The 22,775-nt window shown below is 40.0% G+C and overlaps 1 protein-coding gene across 38 annotated transcripts in view; it reads right to left on the bottom strand.

Moving 5' to 3' along the window:
• The window catches only part of TRDN (triadin), a 312,608-nt gene that overhangs the window by 252,177 nt on the left and 37,656 nt on the right, over window positions 1-22,775 (bottom strand). For all 38 annotated transcript variants that reach the window (XM_075126696.1, XM_075126709.1, XM_075126708.1 and 35 more), the window contains exon 2: window positions 9,773-9,982. In XM_075126696.1, coding sequence (XP_074982797.1) covers window positions 9,773-9,982 — 210 coding nt within the window. The remainder of the gene's footprint in view (window positions 1-9,772; window positions 9,983-22,775) is intronic.

Below are 22,775 nucleotides of genomic sequence, written 5' to 3' on the forward strand. Positions count from 1 at the left end.
CTGTGTCTTTTAAGGTAATTAGTAGCTCTTGCCTGAACTATATGATGAAACTTCCATGATGATACTTTGAAGTTGATGAAAAATCTTTTGCTTTCTGAAATCAACCCGACACTGGATTTTTACATGTCCCTCAATATCTTTTCTATATACCCTTTGGTCATAAAATGCTGTACCTGAAAGTGTTGAAGTAATTTCAACTGTGTCAAAAATTTTAGACAAGCTTTTGAGAATAGATAAAACCTTATTTCTTATCTGAACTGATACTAAGTTCTGTAACAGTGATTTTTCAGTATATGAATGAAGTGTATGATATGATTTGCAGTAATGATTTGAGCATATTTGTTTAAATTTTATGGTTGGTGTTACTATTTATTGCTGTAAAGCACACAAAAGGTACTAATTGACTTGTCTGTGCAGGTTGCTAAACTACTTCCTACTTCAGTTGTTTGTCTAGTTCTAATAACAATGCTAATAACAAGGTCTGTCGTCAGTCCTTTTGCTATCAAGTAGTTGTACCAATCATATTTTAACCTATTTAATGGATTTGTTTACCAGTTGTGTTTTTAATTCAATTACATGTGATGGCAACAATATACTGAATGTAATTTGAAATCACTGTACAAATAAAGGTAATTATCTGGTGTACAGATTGATTGATTTATGAGATATCTAATTCATTGATAATGACAAGGTACAGGATGTGAAAACTTAGAATTTCTGTCATGTTTGATAATATATAAAAGCCTCACACTAGTTTAAATGCTCATAAAACATATCCTAGTTTGAGTAAAACATATGTACATGTCAGAAAGTACTGTAATTTGACTTCAGAGTTTGCATATTGCCTAAGGGTCTCCAGACTGCTAGTTGTCTTTGAAATAAACTTTAACTTCAGCTGCTACTGCATACTTCTATTGCTTCTGAAGACCAGAAAGAAATTATATAAAAAAAACTCTTAATATAGCAGATGAGACATACATCTTGTTTCCCAACACTAACACCAGAATCCATTCAACTCAAGATTCCTTATGGATCACTTTGGTATTCTAGGGCCCTGATTTTCTTCGCACTTACTCAAGTGTGAGTCAGGATAAACTCTGGTATGTATCAATGATTTACACTGATATAAAGCTGCTGGGAGAGAAAACTCAGACCCTCCATTTCCCTTACATGCCAATTTATAGATATTGAAAATGTAAATATGAAATTAACAGTCTACAGTATAAAACCTTCTCTGGTTACATTATTTGCCTTTCCTACCACCATTGCCCAGTAATTATAAAGAGGTTCAGCTCAAGGATATAGCAAAAACCTCAGTTGAATGTAGAAAGAGGCATTTTCATCCAAAATGAATTGCAAGCAAAAAAACAGTTCTATTACAGTAAAATACACTTAATTTCCCAACTAAATAGTATGTCTGCTTAATTGGGATACTTGCCAGAAATTGAAAATAGACTAAAAATAATCCTACAAAGTGCTATGCAACTTCTATTATCACAGACTTGGCTCACACTGGCACAACTATACATATATGTTTAGCCTTGACTCTACAAAAATAGTTAAATGTCTCGAGGGGACTTAGACATCTATTGACTTCACTTGGAGTGGGTCAGGTTCTGATTATACAAAGTTTGCTTAAATGTCATGTCATGTATTAGTCACATTGTAGTGAAGCAGAGTGGCCTCTCTGCGAGCCTGAGACAGAGGGACCATTACACTCTTCTTGGTGGGTGGAGCCAAGCTGACCTCCTCCCCTGCACCAAAAGTAGAGGGGAGGGACAGGAAGTATAAGAGGGAGGCCCTTCAGCTCAGTTGGGCTGGAGCTAGCAAAGGAGGCACATATATCTAGCCCACTGTAGAACTCTGGATCAGACCCTGAGCTGTGCATGCCCTGACCCTGCAGGAGTCTGAGAGGGAGAGGAACTGCTGGAGCTGCTGTCTACCACTTACCCTGAGGAGACTGAGAACCTGCAGACCACAGAGCCACACCAATGGACTGGAGTATCAAATAGACCAGCGGAACCAGACATTAGTCAGGCTGTGCTATCACCTTACAAGTCAGTGTGTTTTGGCAGGATCCTCACTGACCCACAGGCAGGATCCCCTGGCACTGTTAGAGCCCTGGGCTGGGACCCAGTGAAGTAGGGTGGGTCCAGGTCCCCCTACTGCCAACCCCAACCCTCAGATGGCAGCCTATTTACCCTAGGGTGAAAGGCCTGTGCCTTGTTTGTGGCTTGCCCGCTGCCAGCAGGCCGCAAGCCCATAAACGGTGTGTGCTGTCTGCCTTAGCCAGGAGGCTAGGCTACAGACTGCTTAATTGCTTATTGCTCTGCCCTGCCCACAGGGTTAGAGCCACTGACTGTGTTTACTGCCTGCCTTAGCCAGGAAGCTTGAGCCCAAAGATTGCTTATTGCTGTGCCCCGCCCAGAAGGTCAGAGCCCACACTGTGATTACTGTCTGCCCCAGCCAGGAGGCTTGTGCCAGAAACCACTAATTAACTTCTATTTATTGCCTGACACAGCGAGTCAGACAATGGAAAATCCTGATATGGAGGGACCAATACACACATGTTTTTGCATAATATTTTAAAGTTATCAGCTAATGATTTGTACAAAGCTTCTTTTTTGAAGCCATTCATGAAGCAAAAGTGAAGATCTCCCAGCATATCAGAGCCTCCTGAGAATCTGTTGATTGGGACAATATCTTAAACTGACAAATCTGCTTTGACCCGATGCTACTGTAATTAACTTCATTCATTATAGTCAGCTAGATTTAGTTGTTAGCAAAGAAGTGGCGTTACTGCTTGCTGGCAGTCAGCGATTGCCCATGCTTTGTTATCGTAGTTAAGTAGGCCACAGACACACACACATATTTAGAATACTGCAGGCAAATGTCTTTACCAGGTGGTAAACAGGGATCATCACAATGTTGTGAATAGGTGGCTATAAAGGATGACAACAAGATGTACCAAGGAATGGCCAATAAAAAAAAGTGAAGAAACATTATTAGCAATAATGAACGTTATAGGATGGCACTTGACTAAATAAAGCAGTTATGTCATGAGGATTTATTTCATCCCTGCGCTATGAAGTAGAAATTGGATTTCAGAAAACAGAAAAAAAATACACTGTAAGGTAATACAGCAAGAGCCAACCAATGTAAAGGTACAATTAAATACTACTGTACAAAATTATTCACAAAGATTACAAAATGCAAACATTCTTTTGCTCAAAAGAAACAATTGATTAATTCTACTGAATTATTCTTGGTTCCCTCACCATCAAAAGACCAAAAAAATTATATCACTGATGATACCTTGTGCAGTTGTTACCAGTGTGACTTACCATTATTTGTTTAAAATTAGAACGTTAATAAGCATGACCAAGGACCTGAAATTTGGTTGGCATTTTGTAGTAATCTGAAACACTTAAGCATGAAAGACTCGTTTCTCTTCTTCGAGCCTTCCCTATTATCCAAGTCAGTTTCTGAAATTTCATGTTTTCAAGTTCATGAGGTCTGTCACAATTTATCATATTGTACACTAGACCCACTGGGATAATAGCAAATCTAGCTAGCACCACAACAGTACTTCATGGTCTTGTCATTGTTTCCAATATAAACTCCATTTTACAGGGGCTTATAACTCAGCTGTAAAATTTGCTACAGGGTGAAACATGGCAAATAACATGTCAGCTGGGCAGCCCTTTTTTAAACCTGAATTTGGTTTAAATCAGTTTGACTGGTTTTAGATTGGGGGGGGGGCTGTAATTTTTGTGGATTTAGGGGACATTTGTGGAGTTCCCATATAACTCAAAACTGTTTCAGTTGAGAACTTGGATATTTGTAGGCTGTTCATTCATGATGTGGACCGGTGACATTGGGTACAGTAAAAATGGTCTTTCAATAGGCTGTGATACTGTGATTTAAAGTTACTGCACACAAATAAGGCCAAACCCTACTGTTCTAACTCAATCCTTACTCCGGAAAAATTGTCCAAGCCCTTCTCTACATGGCAAAGTTTTTTTTTTAACCAGTTTTTCCAGTGCAGTTATAACAGTGTAAGTCCCTGCGTGGACCCTCTTATTGCAGTATAAATGTGACTTTTTCCAGTTTCTTATGTTACTTGGGAAGAGGTTTAAGCTAAACCAAAAAAAAAGAAGAAAGAAAAGTCATTTCTACCAGATTAAGAGTGTGTACAAGCAGTGTTATACCAGTATAACTATAAATTCACATCTTAGTTTATACAAGTAGAATCTTCCCATGTAGACAAGCCCAATGCAATGATTGCAGGCTTTGCCCCCAAAGGAAGCCCATTCTCTGGGCATGAAAATGCACAATTTGCCAATCATACTTACCAAAGAAAAATACTTATTTTATTTACTGCTGAATTCAATATATCTTATATTAAAGGACACTTTATGGAAAGCAGCTTTTACACGTTGTCCTGTTATGAGCACATGTAAACCGAGGATTCCACAATTCTTAGTCTTTCTGCAATTTTTGTTGTTTTTTTGCGGAATATATGCTTTGGTTAGAAAAAGCTAGATTTGTTTCTTTTTTTCTCCCCTCATTCCCTTATCCACTCTCGGGATAAACCCAGGCCTACAGGAAACTGTCAATGACTAAACAGCAGCACCAGCGGCGATTGTGAACTAATTTAGGAAGATGTTAACTTCAAAGTGTTTTTGAGTCAGCAGCTGACAGCTGCTATCCTAAAGTAGCACAGCCAGGATTCAGCTGCTTTTGCCATTGTACTGCAGGAAGCACAGAAGAGTCCCCTCTGTGATTGGCTGTGATCCTGGGTATTTCCCATGGTTCCCCAGCATTCTGATGCCTTTTCCTGGCTCCACCCACAGCCCACTCTTCACCCATGCCAGTCACACAGACACAGGAGAACTGGAGAGAATGAACCTGTGCTGTAGTTTTCTTAAGAGCCTCCTCATGCATTTGTACCAGAAATGAATGAATAATTCACTGTGAATAATTTATTCAACAATGATAGGCTATTTTTCTGGTCATGAAACAACCAAAAGAAGATTGAAACCTCTTCACATGTTTTGCTTCTTGAAATTACTGAGATTATTTTGTGAGGTTCTTTTTGGTTATTTGTTTTCTTTATGGATGCCTGAATCACTACCAATTCACTGTGAATATGACACTCAGGAGTTGAAAGCAGAGCTGTGCTGATTAGCTGTGATTGGTCACATACATTGTTATTGTTATTATTAGGAATGCTGAAAATATTCAAACATGTTGTAAGTAGTCCATTTATATATTTGGATCTTTGGCCAATTCATCTTTGTAAGGGTTAAAACAAACTTAAATCATGTGGTCAACTGGACCAATTAAAACCATAACCAGTTATTTTGTTTTGTAATGTGTAATACACATTAATGACTTGTAAAACAAGTCAGCAAACTGCACTTTAAAAGACTGCAAAAATCAAGCAGGACAGTGCTGCAAGGCTCAGATCAAACCAAAAATGAATAATCTTTTTTACATTTTTGAAGATACAAGTATGAAAGGCAATTCCTAATACAGTATGCTAGTCACTTATTCATATCATATTCACACACTACATAATGCATGAAATTTGTAGTGTCTTATCTCAGACTCTCGTAGCACATCAGCTTCATATTGCATTAGAAATTTTTCAGTCATGTTTATAACTGTACTATAAAATGTAGTAGGAATATAAGCTTTCATTTTTTTCCCTTTCACATGAATGAGTGTAAGAATGAATCTGAAAGACTGAAAAAATTGAATTCCATGCCTTTGGAAAGAAGGATTTGGAAAAAAAGAATTTACCATTGATCTAAATTCTTGGGTCATCACAGGATTCTCAAATCACATAGCCAGACACAGTTGACTAGAAGGTGGCTCTTATTTTCCAGCCCCTGCACGAGCCCACTGGTACACATACTCAAAGGGTAAGCAATTCTATTCATACCTACTGCAGTATTGGCCCCCATTAAGGCTATGTCTATGCTACGAACAAAAGGTGGGATTCCTCTGTTCGTGTACACTTTTGTACGAGCTCTCATTCAGCTAGCACAAATATAAAGAGCAGTGGAGCCTCAGGAGCATGGGTAGCCACAGCAGAGGCTCAGCTTAGCCATGCAGAGTGCACACCCACTGGTTTCAGGTGGGTTTATATGTGGCAGAGCTAAGCGGTGCCTCTGGTGCAGCTCCCCAAGATACCGCGGCTACCCTATTTTATACTCATGCTAGCGCACCTATCTGTACACGAGCCAGGGAAATGACACCTTTACCTCGCAATGTAGATGTGACCTAAAATCATATCCATCCAAACCACCGCCTTCTGACTTTGTAGAATTTACAACAAAATTAGTCTTGCCGGATGTATACAGTTACAATATACATATATACACGCACACCTGATCTATATGATATGCGTTGGACTTGTGTAATAAATTCCAAAAAAGCAAAAACTTGCTACTTTGTTCCTCTCATCAAGGATTCGAGACCATGGTAACCAAGAACAAAGATCTATGGGCATTCTTTTTGGAGAGTTGCAACAAAGGTTTTGTTCGAAAAGTGAATAAAAACAATGTTATTAAACTGAATGCCCTGACATTTTCAGAATCTCACTGTTATTTTTCTTCAAGATACTAAAAAAAATCATGAAAGCAAAATTCAAGTTAATCTTTCAAATAAGAAGTCATATTAGTTCAAATTTAAACTGCCTGCTACTCCTTTGAGGCTAGATTCTCTTATGATTCTGTTAGTCCCATTAAAACAAATATATCATCCCACTGAAACTAACGGAACTGCTCATAATGTACTACACAATGGGTGAAATCCTGGTCTCATTAAAATCAACGATAAAACTCCCTTTGATGTCAATGGGGCCAGTTTTTTCACTCAATGATGTTTAATGGTGGGAGAATCTCGCTTCTACTAAGACCTCTGGACAAAAGACACATAAAGACATTATAAGGGCTTTAATAGGGCTTATGCTGCAAAGAGATAGTTTAAACCATCTTTTGGGATAGATGCTGTATATTTGTAAGCTGTGCACAACTCCCAAAGGCAATCTTCGAGTGGATAAGGAAATAAATTGGAGGGAAAAATCTATAAAACACAAAAGGTACTAAGGAAAAAAAGACAGGCAATTGTAGAATTAACTCTATTTTCTACTCTACATTTCATATGTAAGTGGTAGCAAATTAATGTAGATCATGTTTGCAAAGCTAAAGCAACAATACTGAAAATAACAATTCCCATTTTATACCCATGCCTACATGCTTCAGGCAGAGCCTCAAACCAAAGGGAAAATATAGTGCATATTCCTTAAGAAGTCTGTCAGTGGTGCCAAATTATGAGCCAAATCACAGTATAATAATCCCACTGAAGTCAAGGGGCCAGATCCTCTGCGGGGTAAGTCATTTCAGCTCTGTGAAGGCAAGCAGGTTGGACTATGTGACACCCTTTTTACTATTACACACAGATTAAGCAGCATGATTTACTTAGAGAACCAGGCTAAATAGGAGTCTAGTAGTTGAAAGCCCCAGCTCCGGCTGAGGAGAAATATGTACCCATTGTTACATTTCTGTAAATAAAGAAACCTGGTTAATAAATCCATGAGAAGAAGCAAAGGAAGGAGAGGATTCCTCTTCCTAATAGTGCACCATCTGACATCCAGTTTAAAACTTGTGTTGCTAATGAGTCAGAACACCAAGTCTCTTTTGAAGAAAAGAGAAAGACTCATCAACTGGAAACACTAAGGTACCATTTTTCACAGAATTCCACAAAATATACGCAGTCACCTTTCAAATAAAATTTTACATTATTTTATTCCAACTGCCTGAAGATGTCATTTTCCATTAATTCATTTGGAACCACTCACTTAATCAGTGAAGCAGAAGTGTCAGATTTCCATTTGACTCATTCAGCTTCCAGTATGAACATAGTTATCCATGTCTTAATGTTTCTTCAACCAATCTGCCCCCCTTCCCCAGTAGGCACAAACTGGCAGCTAAATCCTTCAGTTCAGTCCTTCAACCTTACTCGAGAGCCTGGACTGAGACATGCTCAAGGACTGCAGGATCGGGATTGCTAAGTACTATCAACTAGGTATATTTAATTGATGATTTATGCAAAAGAAAAAAAAACATTTTAAAATAGTGCTTTATGGATAATACTAGTTTGTAGGTTTAGATGAAATTAAATATAGAGACAATCAAATTGTTATGTATCCTTTAGAGAAATCACTCAGTAAAGATACTTGTTGGGACTGAGGTTGCCATTGTTTCCATCTGGAAACCAAGGAGGCCAGATGACAGTCAAGGGATTCCAAAGAACAAAATACAGTTTCTCTACATTCTAAGCTTATTTGCCATCCATTAATCCAACATTGGAAGGTTTGTGTCAGGCACAAAACCTTTAGGTCAGTAAATCAATATTGATATTTAGCAGGGCAACATCAATATATCTGTCAGTAAACCAATAAACTCTGGGAAATTAACTTTGAATCTTAACTCAATTTGTTCTGACTAAAAAGACTCAAGTTTGAATTTGAACTCCTAGTTAAAGACAGATGTTGTAACATTAGAACTGGAGTTCTCACTTAAGAAAAATAATTCTTTCACCTTTATTGGTTTTTCTTTCTTTATTCTTATGTTTCCCAACCACACCACTGTATTTACCCCTAAAAGTCTTACTTTTGTAGTAGCTTACTTCTCACTGGGACTCTTCAGAACACAAAAAACTTTTACTTTGTTAACAACATATTACAAGAGTTGTGTGTATAAATTTAATGTATTAAATTGCTAAGCACAAACCATAAATAGCAGGAAGTAATGAGTTCAGTAATTCAATACCTCTTCTAGACTTCACTTCCTCTTCTCAACCTCAATTACCATTCTTCCACCACCCTCAGAGGTCATGTAACCCCACTCTCATCTTGCACAACCAGCTTGAGCTTGGACCATACTTGGACCAATACTCTTGAGCTTGGACCATATTTACTGGTTATTGGCCAGATCCTAAACTGGTGTAAATCAGAGTTGCTCCATAGAAGACCATGTAGCTACTCCAATTTATGCCAACCAAGGATCTGGTTCTATATGGCAAAGTATTAAAGTTTACATGGATTGCATAAATTATATTATATGTGTGTTTTTATTGGTTTCTCTAAGTGTCAGATTGCATGTGATTGCTATATTATGTTTTCTGTAATATTAAGGAAAATGTATGTGAATGAATGGTCTGTTAGTGAATGTTCTATGTTTAGTAGTAATTTTTATGTAGAACTGAAATTTTAATGTGTTGCATTTATGCTCAGAGTTAAGCTACACACTGTTTCATAGCTCAGATATACCCATGCTCATGCTGAAGAACCAGAGGGGTCTGGGTCCTGCTTTAAATGCAAATCTCAATGCAGCTTTAACACTATCATTGCTAGCAAAGCCTCCATAAAAACAAGGTTTACAAATGCCCATAGGATGAGTACTTCAGCATAAATTGGATGGCTAAGAGAATGACAAACAAGACTTTTAAAGATTACAATTACTTTTTAAAATTTAATCTCCTTGCAATTTAAAAATGCAAAGCTGTATGGAATATAAACTGAATATATGGAATATAGTCTAGCATTTCTTACAAGATCAGGGCTTTCTTTTTTCACCTGACTGGATCAAAGAAGCTGAGGTGCATCCAAGTGTATATAATATACAGTGTACATAAAATATAAACAGCACATTTTGGTCATAAATATATGAGATGTTAAACAGAATTTGAGTGGCCTTACCTGCAAAGGTTTTGTAATCCACCAGGTCAAACATGATAATAGCTACTGCTGACCAGGTAACAATCAGAGCAACAACAAGAAGCCATGCTGCTGGCGAGCTGAATGTCGTCATTAGGTCCTCTGTAACTGACTTCTTTCCCACTTTCACTGGTGGCGTAAGAACTGACCCATTCTTGTTGTCCATCACTGTAGTGGTGGTTGACATATGTCCTAGTCAAACATTAAAAAAAAAAGAGAGCAAATAAATATATTAAGCTAGGTACCTATCAGTCTAAGCTAAAGAACATGTATGTAGCTTCTGGTCTGTTACAGTTGTTATTAGCTGTCAAGTTTTCTAACAACTTAGGCCTTCATTCAGGAATGCACCTCTATTCAGAACAGTAGTTAAACATGTACTTTACTTTGCTTACATGCTAACCTGAACAGGGACAGAGTTAAATACATTGAATCCTAAAACGGGGCTTGTTTACACAAACATTTTTAGTTCATAACAAGATGGGTGGGGGGGTGAGTCCAACCTGCACTAGCCTTCCAGACTGTGTGTGTGCATCCTGGTGAGCTAATCCTCTTTGAAACAGGACAACATCAAAGCACATGAACTGTTAATGCACATTAGCAGGGCCCACAGGGACAGCTGGTCCATGGCAGGATAGTGCAGAATAGATTCACACCCAAGCATGCCTCAGACTGTTTAGAAAAGCCCTTATATTGCTTTCCTGAACTAGGCCCATAATTAATCATTTAAACATATTCTTAAATCCATACTTATTCAGTACAACACTTAAGCAAGTGGTTAACACTGACTTCCATGGGACTTACGTCTGTTCTTTCATTTAAGCACTTGCTTTTAACTGAATAAAAATGCCTTCCTGAACTGAGGACACAATCAAAATAAGTTAGGAGAAAACATATAATAACCAAAGAAAAAAAAACAATATATAGCTTCATTGCTCACCACAAGCCACTTTGCTGTGACTAGCTACACACCTAAAACAGTGGCTGATATCATAGCCCTCTAAAAGACTGACTTGTTATGGACTGTGATGAGGCATCTGCCCCACACTGGTGGAGAAAAGCAGCCCTGGGGAGGCTGCACAGCAGACAGCCAATCAGAGAGGGGCTGCAATGAGAAGCCAATCAGGTCAGAGCAGACCCATATATAAAGAGAGCTGGAGGGCAGAGGAGGTAGTTCCTGCTTTGGAGCCTAGGGAGAAAGGACTGGGTGCCTGAAGGGCTGAGGGAACCACCAGCACTCTGGATGGAGCAGTGCTGGGCTTGGTCTGGGGAGTGAGAGAGAGCTCCAGCTTGACTGGCCGAAAGACTGAAGCCCTGATACAGGAGCAGAGAAGGTGCTAGGGCTACGGGGAAGTGGCCCAGGGAAACAGACGGCAGGGGTTGAAGGAGACGCAGCACGTGGCTACCGCCTACAGGGTCTCTGTGTCAGGACCTGGAATAGTAGGCGGGCCTGGGTTTCCACCATGCCTCACCCCCACTTGCCACTGTGGGGAGTGGCCAGTGAAGGGCTGCAGTTTGCCACTGAGGGGAGTGGCTGGACAGAGGACTGCTGTTCCCCCGGAAATGGGGGAGAATGGAATGAAATGGCTGGAGGGCTGTGTCCTGAAGAGGATGCCATGATCTTTGAGGCAACGTGGGTCTGGAACAGAAGTGACAGTGGTGAGACACCACTGGAGGAGGGCGCCCTGTGAAAAGACTGAAATAATTCCCAAGCAGGAGGCACTACGGTGGTGAGTCCCCGCCCTGTTACATGGACACTGTGCCAGATCCACAGTAAAACAGCCTACATCCATGGAGCTTTGTCAGTTTACACCAGCTGAGTATCAGCTTTGAATTCTGCTGTCAAGGACACATGACAATGAGTGTGTTTTATACTATATTCCATCTCGCCAGTCAATAGCAGAAGAAATGTTCTATAGCTGTGCCATGTCTTTTCTAGACAGTGTCATTACAATTTGTGAAGAATCATATTTTTGTAAATAAATTTGTTTTGAGCATTTTCACTTTCATGAGATGGCCTTCTAAAAGCCCGTCTTTTCTCCCAAGAGTTGCAGTGTCAAATGGGCTTAACACTGAAAGCTAAAGGCTCTTTAGTAGGAAACGGAGAGCAAGATGAACACCTATGTCAATTCTCATTCAGCAGATACCACCTGTTTACTGGTGAATAGCTGCATTTTTAAATACAAACTACTTAACTAACTTCTCTGTGGCTGTTAAGAACATCTTACACTGCACACAGCTCAAAACAGCTTTTAGAAGCTTAAGGTTTCATTATATTATGTTTCAAATTGCTGAAATTTAAAACCTGAAAATATCTGAGAAATTCTTGAACTCAAACAAATAATAAACGAAATAATCATTGCTTTTGTTTGATATCCAGATATGAAGCTGCAAAATCAAATCATTCACTCCTCCCTAGTCATCAAGAGTGAAATGGCACTGTTACATGCTGAGCTCCCTCTTTTGGGAGACACCAGGCTACAGTATGGGAACTAACCCTTGCATCCCACATGCTTTTAAGCCTACGGGGTCAGCGTTTGTATGCAGACACTGTTTCGAAGTCCAGCCTTTTTGACACACTCATGAGGTACTGTTCTCCCGTCTAGCACCACTTTCTTGGGAAGTGGGACCCTATGGTCTCTCCTATACTGAAGTCCACCAGAGCTCTACCCTTGTGGGGACTTTGGTTTATTATTTAACCACTCAAGAAACTCATGACAGTTAAATCAGGGGAACACACAGACTTTGCCAAGGAACCTCTACACCAGACAACTTTACTCAGACCAAGCACAAGAGTTACAGACCTATGCAAAAATAACAAACAGCTGCATGGAAAACCCCTCCCTTCAGTGTCTTCAATGCTCCAAGATCCTTTTGCATTTTGGTTAGTGACCTTTCAGGGCCCCAAGACCCCACCTGCACCCCAGTCTTCCTATTGTAAGCTGATGGATGGCTGGTGAAAGGGTCCTGGCTCAAGAAGATCCGGGACTTAAATAGAGTTCTGGCCTCCTATGTCAGGTGCCCCCTGCCAGTGCAGCTTCACTCCCACCACACACATCAGATCAGTTGCTCGACTCCTGCTTTCCCACCCAGCCTTGTTCCCAACTGGGAAAACTAGTTTTCCTGGACTACAGCCAGTCTGTTGTTCTAGGGTGTATTCATTTGAATGATGGACCATCAAGGCTGAGGCATGTTGATGGTTTTGCCATTGTTAGCTCCTCTACTAGGTGTCAGGATTTCATCTAATACCTCCCAGGTGTCCAGCTCAAGATGGAGGCTACAGTGAAAAAGTGAAGGGCACAAGACAGTTCGGAACAGTGTTTCAGATTGATATAGACATACACAGACATATACTAATCTGTACCTGTGACATCATCTTTGGGGTAACTTCTCTAGCAGCTAAACTAATGCACTATTTATAGTGGTCACCAAAAAAAGGAATCCAAACAGATGTTACATATTTGCATAGTTTGGTTAAATTCATCCTGATCCAATTCTTATTAAAGGCTCCTCATTGAGTTCGGGGGGCATTAGATCAGGCCCTGTATGATTCTGAATTTCCAAAGAATCCCTTTTATTGCTAAAAGAATTAAAGAACAATGCAAATATGAGAGTGAACTTGTACTCAGTCCCTATTTATCACCAAAGCAAGAGCAAAGTGAGTTTTATATCAGAGTAAAGTAGTGCTGCCTCTGTCTGGGTCTTCTCATGCTAATGCTATCAAATTGCTGCCTTTCTGGTTGGGTCACTGAACATTCAGGTAAGAGAGAAAGGGGCATGTGATGAAGCTCTAACTAAACAAAGATAAGCAAACTCAGTCTGTTTCTGACGAATACTGATCTGGAATCTCTACCCTTAGAGACAGGTTACAAGAATCTTGAAGAGAGAGTTTAAGAATCCCAGACGTTGTGCACACTGTGAGTAGCTTTTATTTCACAGTCTATCTTGAGATACCTACAGAAATGATAAATACATAGGTTGTGGTGAATGAGATCTTTTGTTTTGTCCATCAATTTATATTTTTTTAAAATTAGAAAAACGAGATGGAGCACAAACTCTCACAAGCCTGAGACTGATGAAAAAACTCTTTTGTTCCCTGTACAATGGAAAATCAGTCCAAGCGTGATGTGATAATGAAATCATCATTACATGTCTTGCAATGATTTGTAATGTGAGCAAGGTCAGTGTCAGCTTCAGCAGTGATATGATTTACACTCAAACACCATACATTAGAACAGAAACTAAAATAATTCACACCCTTGACTGTTCTACACTTTTTATTCATTGTGATTGTATACAATTTTCCTTATTTTTGTCCCCTTTTTAGATTGCATTCACTCCAAACTTCCCTATACTGATCAAGTGTCTCATTTCAAGCCCTAGAAACCTGCATTGTTACATAGTAATGTTGTATAAGCAGCACAAAATTGGCATGTTACATGATTTTTGTAACTTACATGAAATTTGCTTTAATTTATGGATAATGTGTTCAGTTAATGAACAGTGTCATCTGTTAAGATGCAAGTTATACACTTTTCTATTTTAAAAACATCACTGCTTCCATTTCCCTGAACATAAATATTGGATCAAACATCACACTGCAGGAGAGAAAAATCAAGTTGCAAAGATCAGCTTCCTAAAATCAAATTCCAAATCAATAGCATTATGTTATGTAACATTCAAATTCATTCATACAAAAATAAACGAACGTGTGCATGCAACAGGTCATAAATGACACATTATGCATTTTCTTTCCTCTGGAGAGACCAGTAGGAGTTTATGATGTAAGGGGGAGAACAGAAAGGTACTATCTTATCTTGACAAGTCTGATTGGCATCATAACATAACTCAAATGACATACTAATGAAAGACATTTGCACAGTAAAAGCAAAGGCAATTAAAACTACATTGTAATGGGGTGGTCACCCGATACTAGCACTGAAAAGGTTAAGGAAGCTGAGAAAGAACGAGTTAGGCAACACGTGAGGCGACTAGTCTGGAGAAGCAACCCCTGGTGAAGCTGAAGATGAAGCTCCGCTGAGCAGGTGTGGGCTGGACTAGTATAAAGCCAGGAAGCTGGCAACAGAAAGTGTGGCAGTGAGGAAGTCTGCAGTCATCCTCTGTGCATTGGAGAGGGAATGAGAGAATCCAGAGAAAGAGTAGAACCCTGGGACCCTGGCCCTGAGGGAAGGGTGGATAAGAAAGCCCATGGGAGTAGGAAGTAGCCCAGGGAGAAAGCACTCAGGTTTGGGACTGCACAGACCTTGGCTGTGTGTTGTAGGATGCCTGGGCTGGACCCTGGAAGAGTGGGTGCACCTGGGTTCCTCTACCAGCTACTGACAACAGGTCCCGTGAGACACTATACCCTGGAAGGGAAAACCATATAGTGATCTGGCCAGAGGCCTGAGTCACGGAGAGGAAGCTGCAGCTCCTGGAGTGAGAGGAGCCCTGGGGTGAGAGAGAGGATAATGGGTTAAGATATGCAAGGGTAGGTTTCTGACCTGGAAAAGAGCTAATCCCCAGAATAACCCACAATATTATTATATATTTATAGTATATAATTACTATATAAAGTGCTGTTTTACTGGGGAAAGTGACCATGTAAAAATAGCACCTTTTAAATTCAATAAATCTACACCTTTTGTATTTGAATCATATCTGTTTACTTTAATGACAAAATAGGTTATCAAAACTTATCAGTCTAGTGAGCCTTCCAGAGCTAGTACAGTTACAGTTGTTATTATGAAAGGGCCTAATGGTTACATTAAGTCGCATTGGTCATTGTTGTTACCCACTGTAAGAAAGCAGAGATGTCATACAACCCTGCAGCCAGAGAGCTATTCAAGGGGTATTGTGTGACTATTGATCCGGGTTGACATCACAGCCATCACAGCATTGCAAGCTAAGGTACATGCAGCTTTAGGGTTTCCCAGAAGATTCCTGACACAGGCACTAGTTGTTAGAAGCTTCTTCTTGGGTACATGGCTGGCTGGGAGGGGTCGCTTGGGATTTCTGAGTCAGGAAACTGCCTGTGTGGTTTTTGCCCCCATGGGGGTTCACCTAGAATCCATCCTAGGAATGTGAGAACAGTGCAGCTGGGAATAGTGGCAATAAATCAATTTTCCTACTATATATAGGAAGGTGGCTGAAAGTGGTGAAAATCTCATGGAAGGAAGTGGGGTTGGCTGACAGCTGGAGGAGACAATAGAGGACAATTAAAGAAGCTTGAGCCCCTCTGGACAAGACTTGGACTCCCACTAAAAATATCTAATAGCAAGATGATTGGTAACACTATCTAAAATACTGAGTCAAATACTATATTATCTATATTGTGTGGGCCCTAAATGCACATTGGGCAAGATTTATTGATTGCTGAAATTTCTATATTATCTTAACACATCTTGAAATAATTAATCTATCCATAATTTAAAGATAAAGTTATTAGAATATGGTGTATATACTTGAACCTTTTTCTTGCAGTAAAAAGCATATACATAGCATTCCCTTTGAATGGTACTTTGCTTTACAAGTTACCAGTGCAACCTTGTGAATGGAATTTCTTTGACAATCTGTGCACATCGCCACCCACAACACAGCCTCTCCACAAAGACTTGTGCTTCTCCCTGTCTTCTGCCATACCCACCTCTACAGCTGTAGTGTCAGAGGTGCATATATCACATTTGGATCTCACTACCTATGCTGTACATAGCACATAGGCTGAAAATGAAGGAACGGGAACAATCTAGAATGGAAAGGCTCAAATTATAATGGAAATTTCAGGTCTGTTCTGGAACTGTCAAAAAAATAGAAATACTGGGGTGTTCTACTCACAGTTAGTTTAACAAAAGCTTCAAGAGAAAAATCCCCCAACACCTAAAATGTTTGTTAGCAGAGAAAGTGGCATAAAAAAGCTGCATAAATATTAAAATAATAGAAAGAGGTAGTGGGCTTGCTTGTGAGGGAATGAATTACAGACTTATCAGTGACTGACAGTTATAAACATGTAAAATTCATTATAAAATAAGGGGGGGGGATGAAGAGACTATTTCTAAATAACAAAAGAAATAGAATCAAGATTATAGAACATGGAAGAAGATGGTACATGAAAATTAAATGAACTGAATACCAAAAAAGTAGTGACAACTGTGTACTGTATTGTGTACTCAATTTCCTATTTTTCTTATTATTCCTGCACTGGTTTTATTTTTGATCAATATAAAATATGTAATGGCATAAAAATTGTATTGTTTATCTTGTCCATTCATACTCAGAGATAAGGTACATCAATTTTTAAAAACATCACATTGATTTCAATGGGAGTTTGTGGAATAAAAGTCACATCTTTCCTAAGCATTCCATTAAGACATGCAGTTCAAAGGAAATGGGGAATCAGATACAATGTTAATAACAGAGCTACATGCACTGTATGTTATGAATTGGCATAGGTATTAATTCTAGATCCTTTAAACATGTACATTTAAGGATCCCAACAATGGTGATGCTTCCCACAAAGTAGTAATGACTACTCCTGCAGAGTCATTACACAATCAATCACTTAATGTGGAGCAGAGGGGAAGAAAGAAAAAATTCTCTCCAAAATAATTGTTTATACTTGTCATAAATATAAAGAGAAGGGTAAACCCCTTTGAAATCCCTTCTGGCTAGGGGAAAGCTCCTCTCACCTGTAAAGGGTTAAGAAGCTAAAGGTAAGCTCGCTGGCACCTGACCAAAATGACCAATGAGGAGACAAGATACTTTCAAAAGCTGGGAGGAGGGAGAGAAACAAAGGGTCTGTGTGTCTGTCTATAGTCTGTCTTTGCCGGGGATAGACCAGGAATGGAGTCTTAGAACTTTTAGTAAGTAATCTAGCTAGGTACGTGTTAGATTATGATTTCTTTAAATGGCTGAGAAAAGAACTGTGCTGAATAGAATAACTATTTCTGTCTGTGTATCTTTTTTGTAACTGAAGGTTTTGCCTAGAGGGGTTCTCTATGTTTTGAATCTAATTACCCTGTAAGGTATCTACCATCCTGATTTTACAGGGGGGATTTCTTTATTTCTATTTACTTCTATTTTTTATTAAAAGTCTTCTTGTAAGAAAACTGAATGCTTTTTTCATTGTTCTCAGATCCAAGGGTTTGGGTCTGTGGTCACCTATGCAAATTGGGGAGGCTTTTTATCCAACATTTCCCAGGAAAGGGGGGGTGCAAGTGTTGGGAGGATTGTTCATTGTTCTTAAGATCCAAGGGTCTGGGTCTGTAGTCACCTAGGCAAATTGGTGAGGCTTTATACCAAACCTTGTCCAGGAAGTGGGGTGCAAGGTTTTGGGAAGTATTTTGGGGGGAAAGACGTGTCCAAACAGCTCTTCCCCAGTAACCAGTATTAGTTTGGTGGTGGTAGCGGCCAATCCAAGGACAAAGGGTGGAATATTTTGTACCTGGGGGAAGTTTTGACCTAAGCTGGTAAAGATAAGCTTAGGAGGTTTTTCATGCAGGTCCCCACATCTGTACCCTAGAGTTCAGAGTGGGGGAGGAACCTTGACATGAACAATCCTCCCAACACTTGCACCCCCCCTTTCCTGGGAAATGTTGGATAAAAAGCCTCACCAATTTGCATAGGTGACCACAGACCCAAACCCTTGGATCTGAGAACAATGAAAAAGCATTCAGTTTTCTCACAAGAAGACTTTTAATAAAAATAGAAGTAAATAGAAATAAAGAAATCCCCCCTGTAAAATCAGGATGGTAGATACCTTACAGGGTAATTAGATTCAAAACATAGAGAACCCCTCTAGGCAAAACCTTAAGTTACAAAAAAAAATACACAGACAGAAATAGTTATTCTATTCAGCACAGTTCTTTTCTCAGCCATTTAAAGAAATCATAATCTAACACGTACCTAGCTAGATTACTTACTAAAAGTTCTAAGACTCCATTCCTGGTCTATCCCCGGCAAAGACAGACTATAGACAGACACACAGACCCTTTGTTTCTCTCCCTCCTCCCAGCTTTTGAAAGTATCTTGTCTCCTCATTGGTCATTTTGGTCAGGAGCCAGCGAGGTTACCGTTAGCTTCTTAACCCTTTACAGGTGAGAGGAGCTTTCCCCTGGCCAGGAGGGATTTCAAAGGGATTTACCCTTCCCTTTATATTTATGACAATACTAGTATTAATTAAAAACCCATACAAAAACTTAGGTAAAAAAGAGTATTTCACTGACCTGCAAAGCACTTCCTAATAGTTTATGGTCAGATTGTGACACCTTTCCTTACACTGAGTAAGTACCTTATTACACAAGTAGCCCCACTGACTTCAACAGGACAGTTCATGGTTTAAGATACTGTTCAGTGTGAGTAATATCACATCACAATTTGGCCCATAGCAAAAATTCTGAAAGTTTTTTTACATACTTTATATTCAGTGTTGCTTCTCCCTTGTACCTTATTTTTAAACATATTTGCATGGAAACAGTGTCTTTCTTCTTTAAGAGTTCATCAGCTCCTGCTGCTTATACCCCACTGGAGTCATAATCCTTCTTTTGTGATATCACAATGATTTCCACATCAATCTATTGTGAAGATTATGATGACTTGAAATGAGAAGGAAGCAGCAAAAGAAGATGAACTCTTAAGAAACAAATATACTATTTTCATGCAAATGGCCTTCATAATAAAAAGAAAAATAAAATATATGGGTGGCATTTTTCTAAAAAGAATATTTTTCAAAGCCTTCATTGAAATGGCAGGTGCTGTTTAAAATAAAAGCAATAAAATTCAGGGAGAAGGCTCACAACTTTCTTTTTTTTTAGTTAGACTCACATTCTAGTCAGTGAGTTCTTATGTAAACTAATTTTATCATTGAAATTAACTTTCTGAACTATTTAAACACAAGAAGAACAGTTGTTATTGGCCTCCATTCACAGATTTCAGAGTAACAGCCGTGTTAGTCTGTATTCGCAAAAAGAAAAGGAGTACTTGTGGCACCTTAGAGACTAACCAATTTATTTGAGCATAAGCTTTTGTGAGCTACAGCTCACTTCATCGGATGCATACTGTGGAAAGTATAGAAGATCTTTTTATATACACAAAGCATGAAAAAATGGGTGTTTACCACTACAAAAGGTCTTCTCTCCCCCCACCCCACTCTCCTGCTGGTAATAGCTTATCTAAAGTGATCACTCTCCTTACAATGTGTATGATAATCAAGTTGGGCCATTTCCAGCACAAATCCAGGGTTTAACAAGAACGTCTGAGGATGGGGAGCGGGGGTAGGAAAAAACAAGGGGAAATAGGTTACCTTGCATAATGACTTAGCCACTCCCAGTCTCTATTCAAGCCTAAGTTAATTGTATCCAATTTGCAAATGAATTCCAATTCAACAGTCTCTCGCTGGAATCTGGATTTGAAGTTTTTTTGTTGTAATATTGCAACTTTCATGTCTGTAATCGCGTGACCAGAGAGATTGAAGTGTTCTCCGACTGGTTTATGAGTGTTATAATTCTTGACATCTGATTTGTGTCCATTTATTCTTTTACGTAGAGACTGTCCAGTTTGACCAATGTACATGGCAGAGGGCATTGCTGGCACATGATGGCATATATCACATTAGTGGATGTGCAGGTGAACGAGCCTCTGATAGTGTGGCTGATATTATTAGGCCCTGTGATGGTGTCCCCTGAATAGATATGTGGGCACAGTTGGCAACGGGCTTTGTTGCAAGGATAGGTTCCTGGGTTAGTGGTTCTGTTGTGTGGTATGTGGTTGCTGGTGAGTATTTGCTTCAGGTTGGGGGGCTGTCTGTAGGCAAGGACTGGCCTGTCTCCCAAGATTTGTGAGAGTGTTGGGTCATCCTTCAGGATAGGTTGTAGATCCTTAATAATGCGTTGGAGGGGTTTTAGTTGGGGGCTGAAGGTGACCGCTAGTGGCGTTCTGTTATTTTCTTTGTTAGGCCTGTCCTGTAGTAGGTAACTTCTGGGAACTCTTCTGGCTCTATCAATCTGTTTCTTCACTTCCGCAGGTGGGTATTGTAGTTGTAAGAATGCTTGATAGAGATCTTGTAGGTGTTTGTCTCTGTCTGAGGGGTTGGAGCAAATGCGGTTGTATCGCAGAGCTTGGCTGTAGACAATGGTTCGTGTGGTGTGGCCAGGGTGAAAGCTGGAGGCATGTAGCTAGGAATAGCGGTCAGTAGGTTTCCGGTATAGGGTGGTGTTTATGTGACCATCGTTTATTAGCACTGTAGTGTCCCGGAAGTGGATTTCTTGTGTGGACTGGACCAGGCTGAGGTTGATGGTGGGATGGAAATGTTGTAATCATGGTGGAATTCCTCAAGGGCTTCTTTTCCGTGGGTCCAGATGATGAAGATGTCATCAATATAGCGCAAGTAGAGTAGGGGCGTTAGGGGACAAGAGCTGAGGAAGCGTTGTTCTAAGTCAGCCATAAAAATGTTGGCATACTGTGGGGCCATGCGGGTACCCATAGCAGTGCCACTGATTTGAAGGTATACGTTGTCCCCAAATGTAAAATAGTTATGGGTAAGGACAAAGTCACAAAGTTCAGCCACCAGGTTAGCCGTGACATTATCGGGGATAGTGTTCTACAAGCCGTCAAGAATACTATCCCCCATAATGTCACGGCTAACCTGGTGGCTGAACTTTGTGACTTTGTCCTTACCCATAACTATTTTACATTTGGGGACAACGTATACCTTCAAAGCAGCGGCACTGCTATGGGTACCCGCATGGCCCCACAGTATGGAGAAAACCTGGATTTGTGCTGGAAATGGCCCAACTTGATTATCATACACATTGTAAGGAGAGTGATCACTTTAGATAAGCTATTACCAGCAGGAGAGTGGGGTGGAGGGAGAGAAAACCTTTTGTAGTGGTAAACACCCATTTTTTCATGCTTTGTGTATATAAAAAGATCTTCTATACTTTCCACAGTATGCATCCAATGAAGTGAGCTGTAGCTCACAAAAACTTATGCTCAAATAAATTGGTTAGTCTCTAAGGTGCCACAAGTACTCCTTTTCCATTCACAGACTGTCAAGACAAATATAATACAACTCAAACTTGAATATTCCATCTGTCTGCATCTCCATATGAGTTTTGGTTGGGTTTTTTTTGGAGGGTGGGGAGAGAATCATTGTTTAGGGCAACTGCACCTGTATTTCCCCCTCATGGTCCAGCAAGGGCACTCTCGCCCCGGCTTCCAGCTCCCCAAATGTTGCCTCTCTTGGTCATAGACATGTGAGTCTCCCTCCTGACTGGGGTATTTCCAGGCTGCAAAGGTCCCTGCTTACCCCGTGAATCCCGCAGCAAAGTCAGACTGCCTAAGCAGGGCTTCTTTACTTTTCTCCTCAGAGATAGTAAATGGAGCAATTGCCATAGTTAAGTTGTCACCCAGCTCTTTCTTAATAAGCCCATTTATTAAGGTAAAATGATTACAGAGAAAACATAAAACAATCAAAGAAACTTCACGCTTGCTAATAAGCTTACCAGAGATTACCTCAACTCCAGCAAGGGCTCTGGCCTGTGAACAGTCCTTCAGCCCCTACGAAGTGGTTTTTCTACGGTTTCCAACCATTCCCAGGAAGAATTGGGTGGCCCTGCTTGAACAGAAGGTCCTATCCACTGGTTGCAGCAGAAAAGGCCTGGAGCCAGTTTTAACTGAAGCTCTTTAACCAAAAGTCCTTTTTTTCGTCTGTTGGTCCCCGGAGAATCCAGTTTGAATAAGTGTATGCAAGTTTCTCTCCAGGTGCACATGTTACAGCCTGAGTTAATTTGCCTAACCACTGCCCACTGTTCTGAGTTCCTGGAGCACTGTGGTCCCTCTTCCCCATGGAATTACATAAAGTCCCTGGCCCACAATGATACATACATTTTATTCAATAAGGTTTGCCCAGAATATTGCATAAAAATGTCATACCTGTCATAGGGGCATATACAGAATGGGTGAGTGTCACAGTGTGGGCTAGCCCTTTAAGGGGTAT

The sequence above is a fragment of the Caretta caretta genome, chromosome 3 (assembly GCF_965140235.1).
Source record: "Caretta caretta isolate rCarCar2 chromosome 3, rCarCar1.hap1, whole genome shotgun sequence".
Lineage (NCBI taxonomy): Eukaryota > Metazoa > Chordata > Testudines > Cheloniidae > Caretta > Caretta caretta.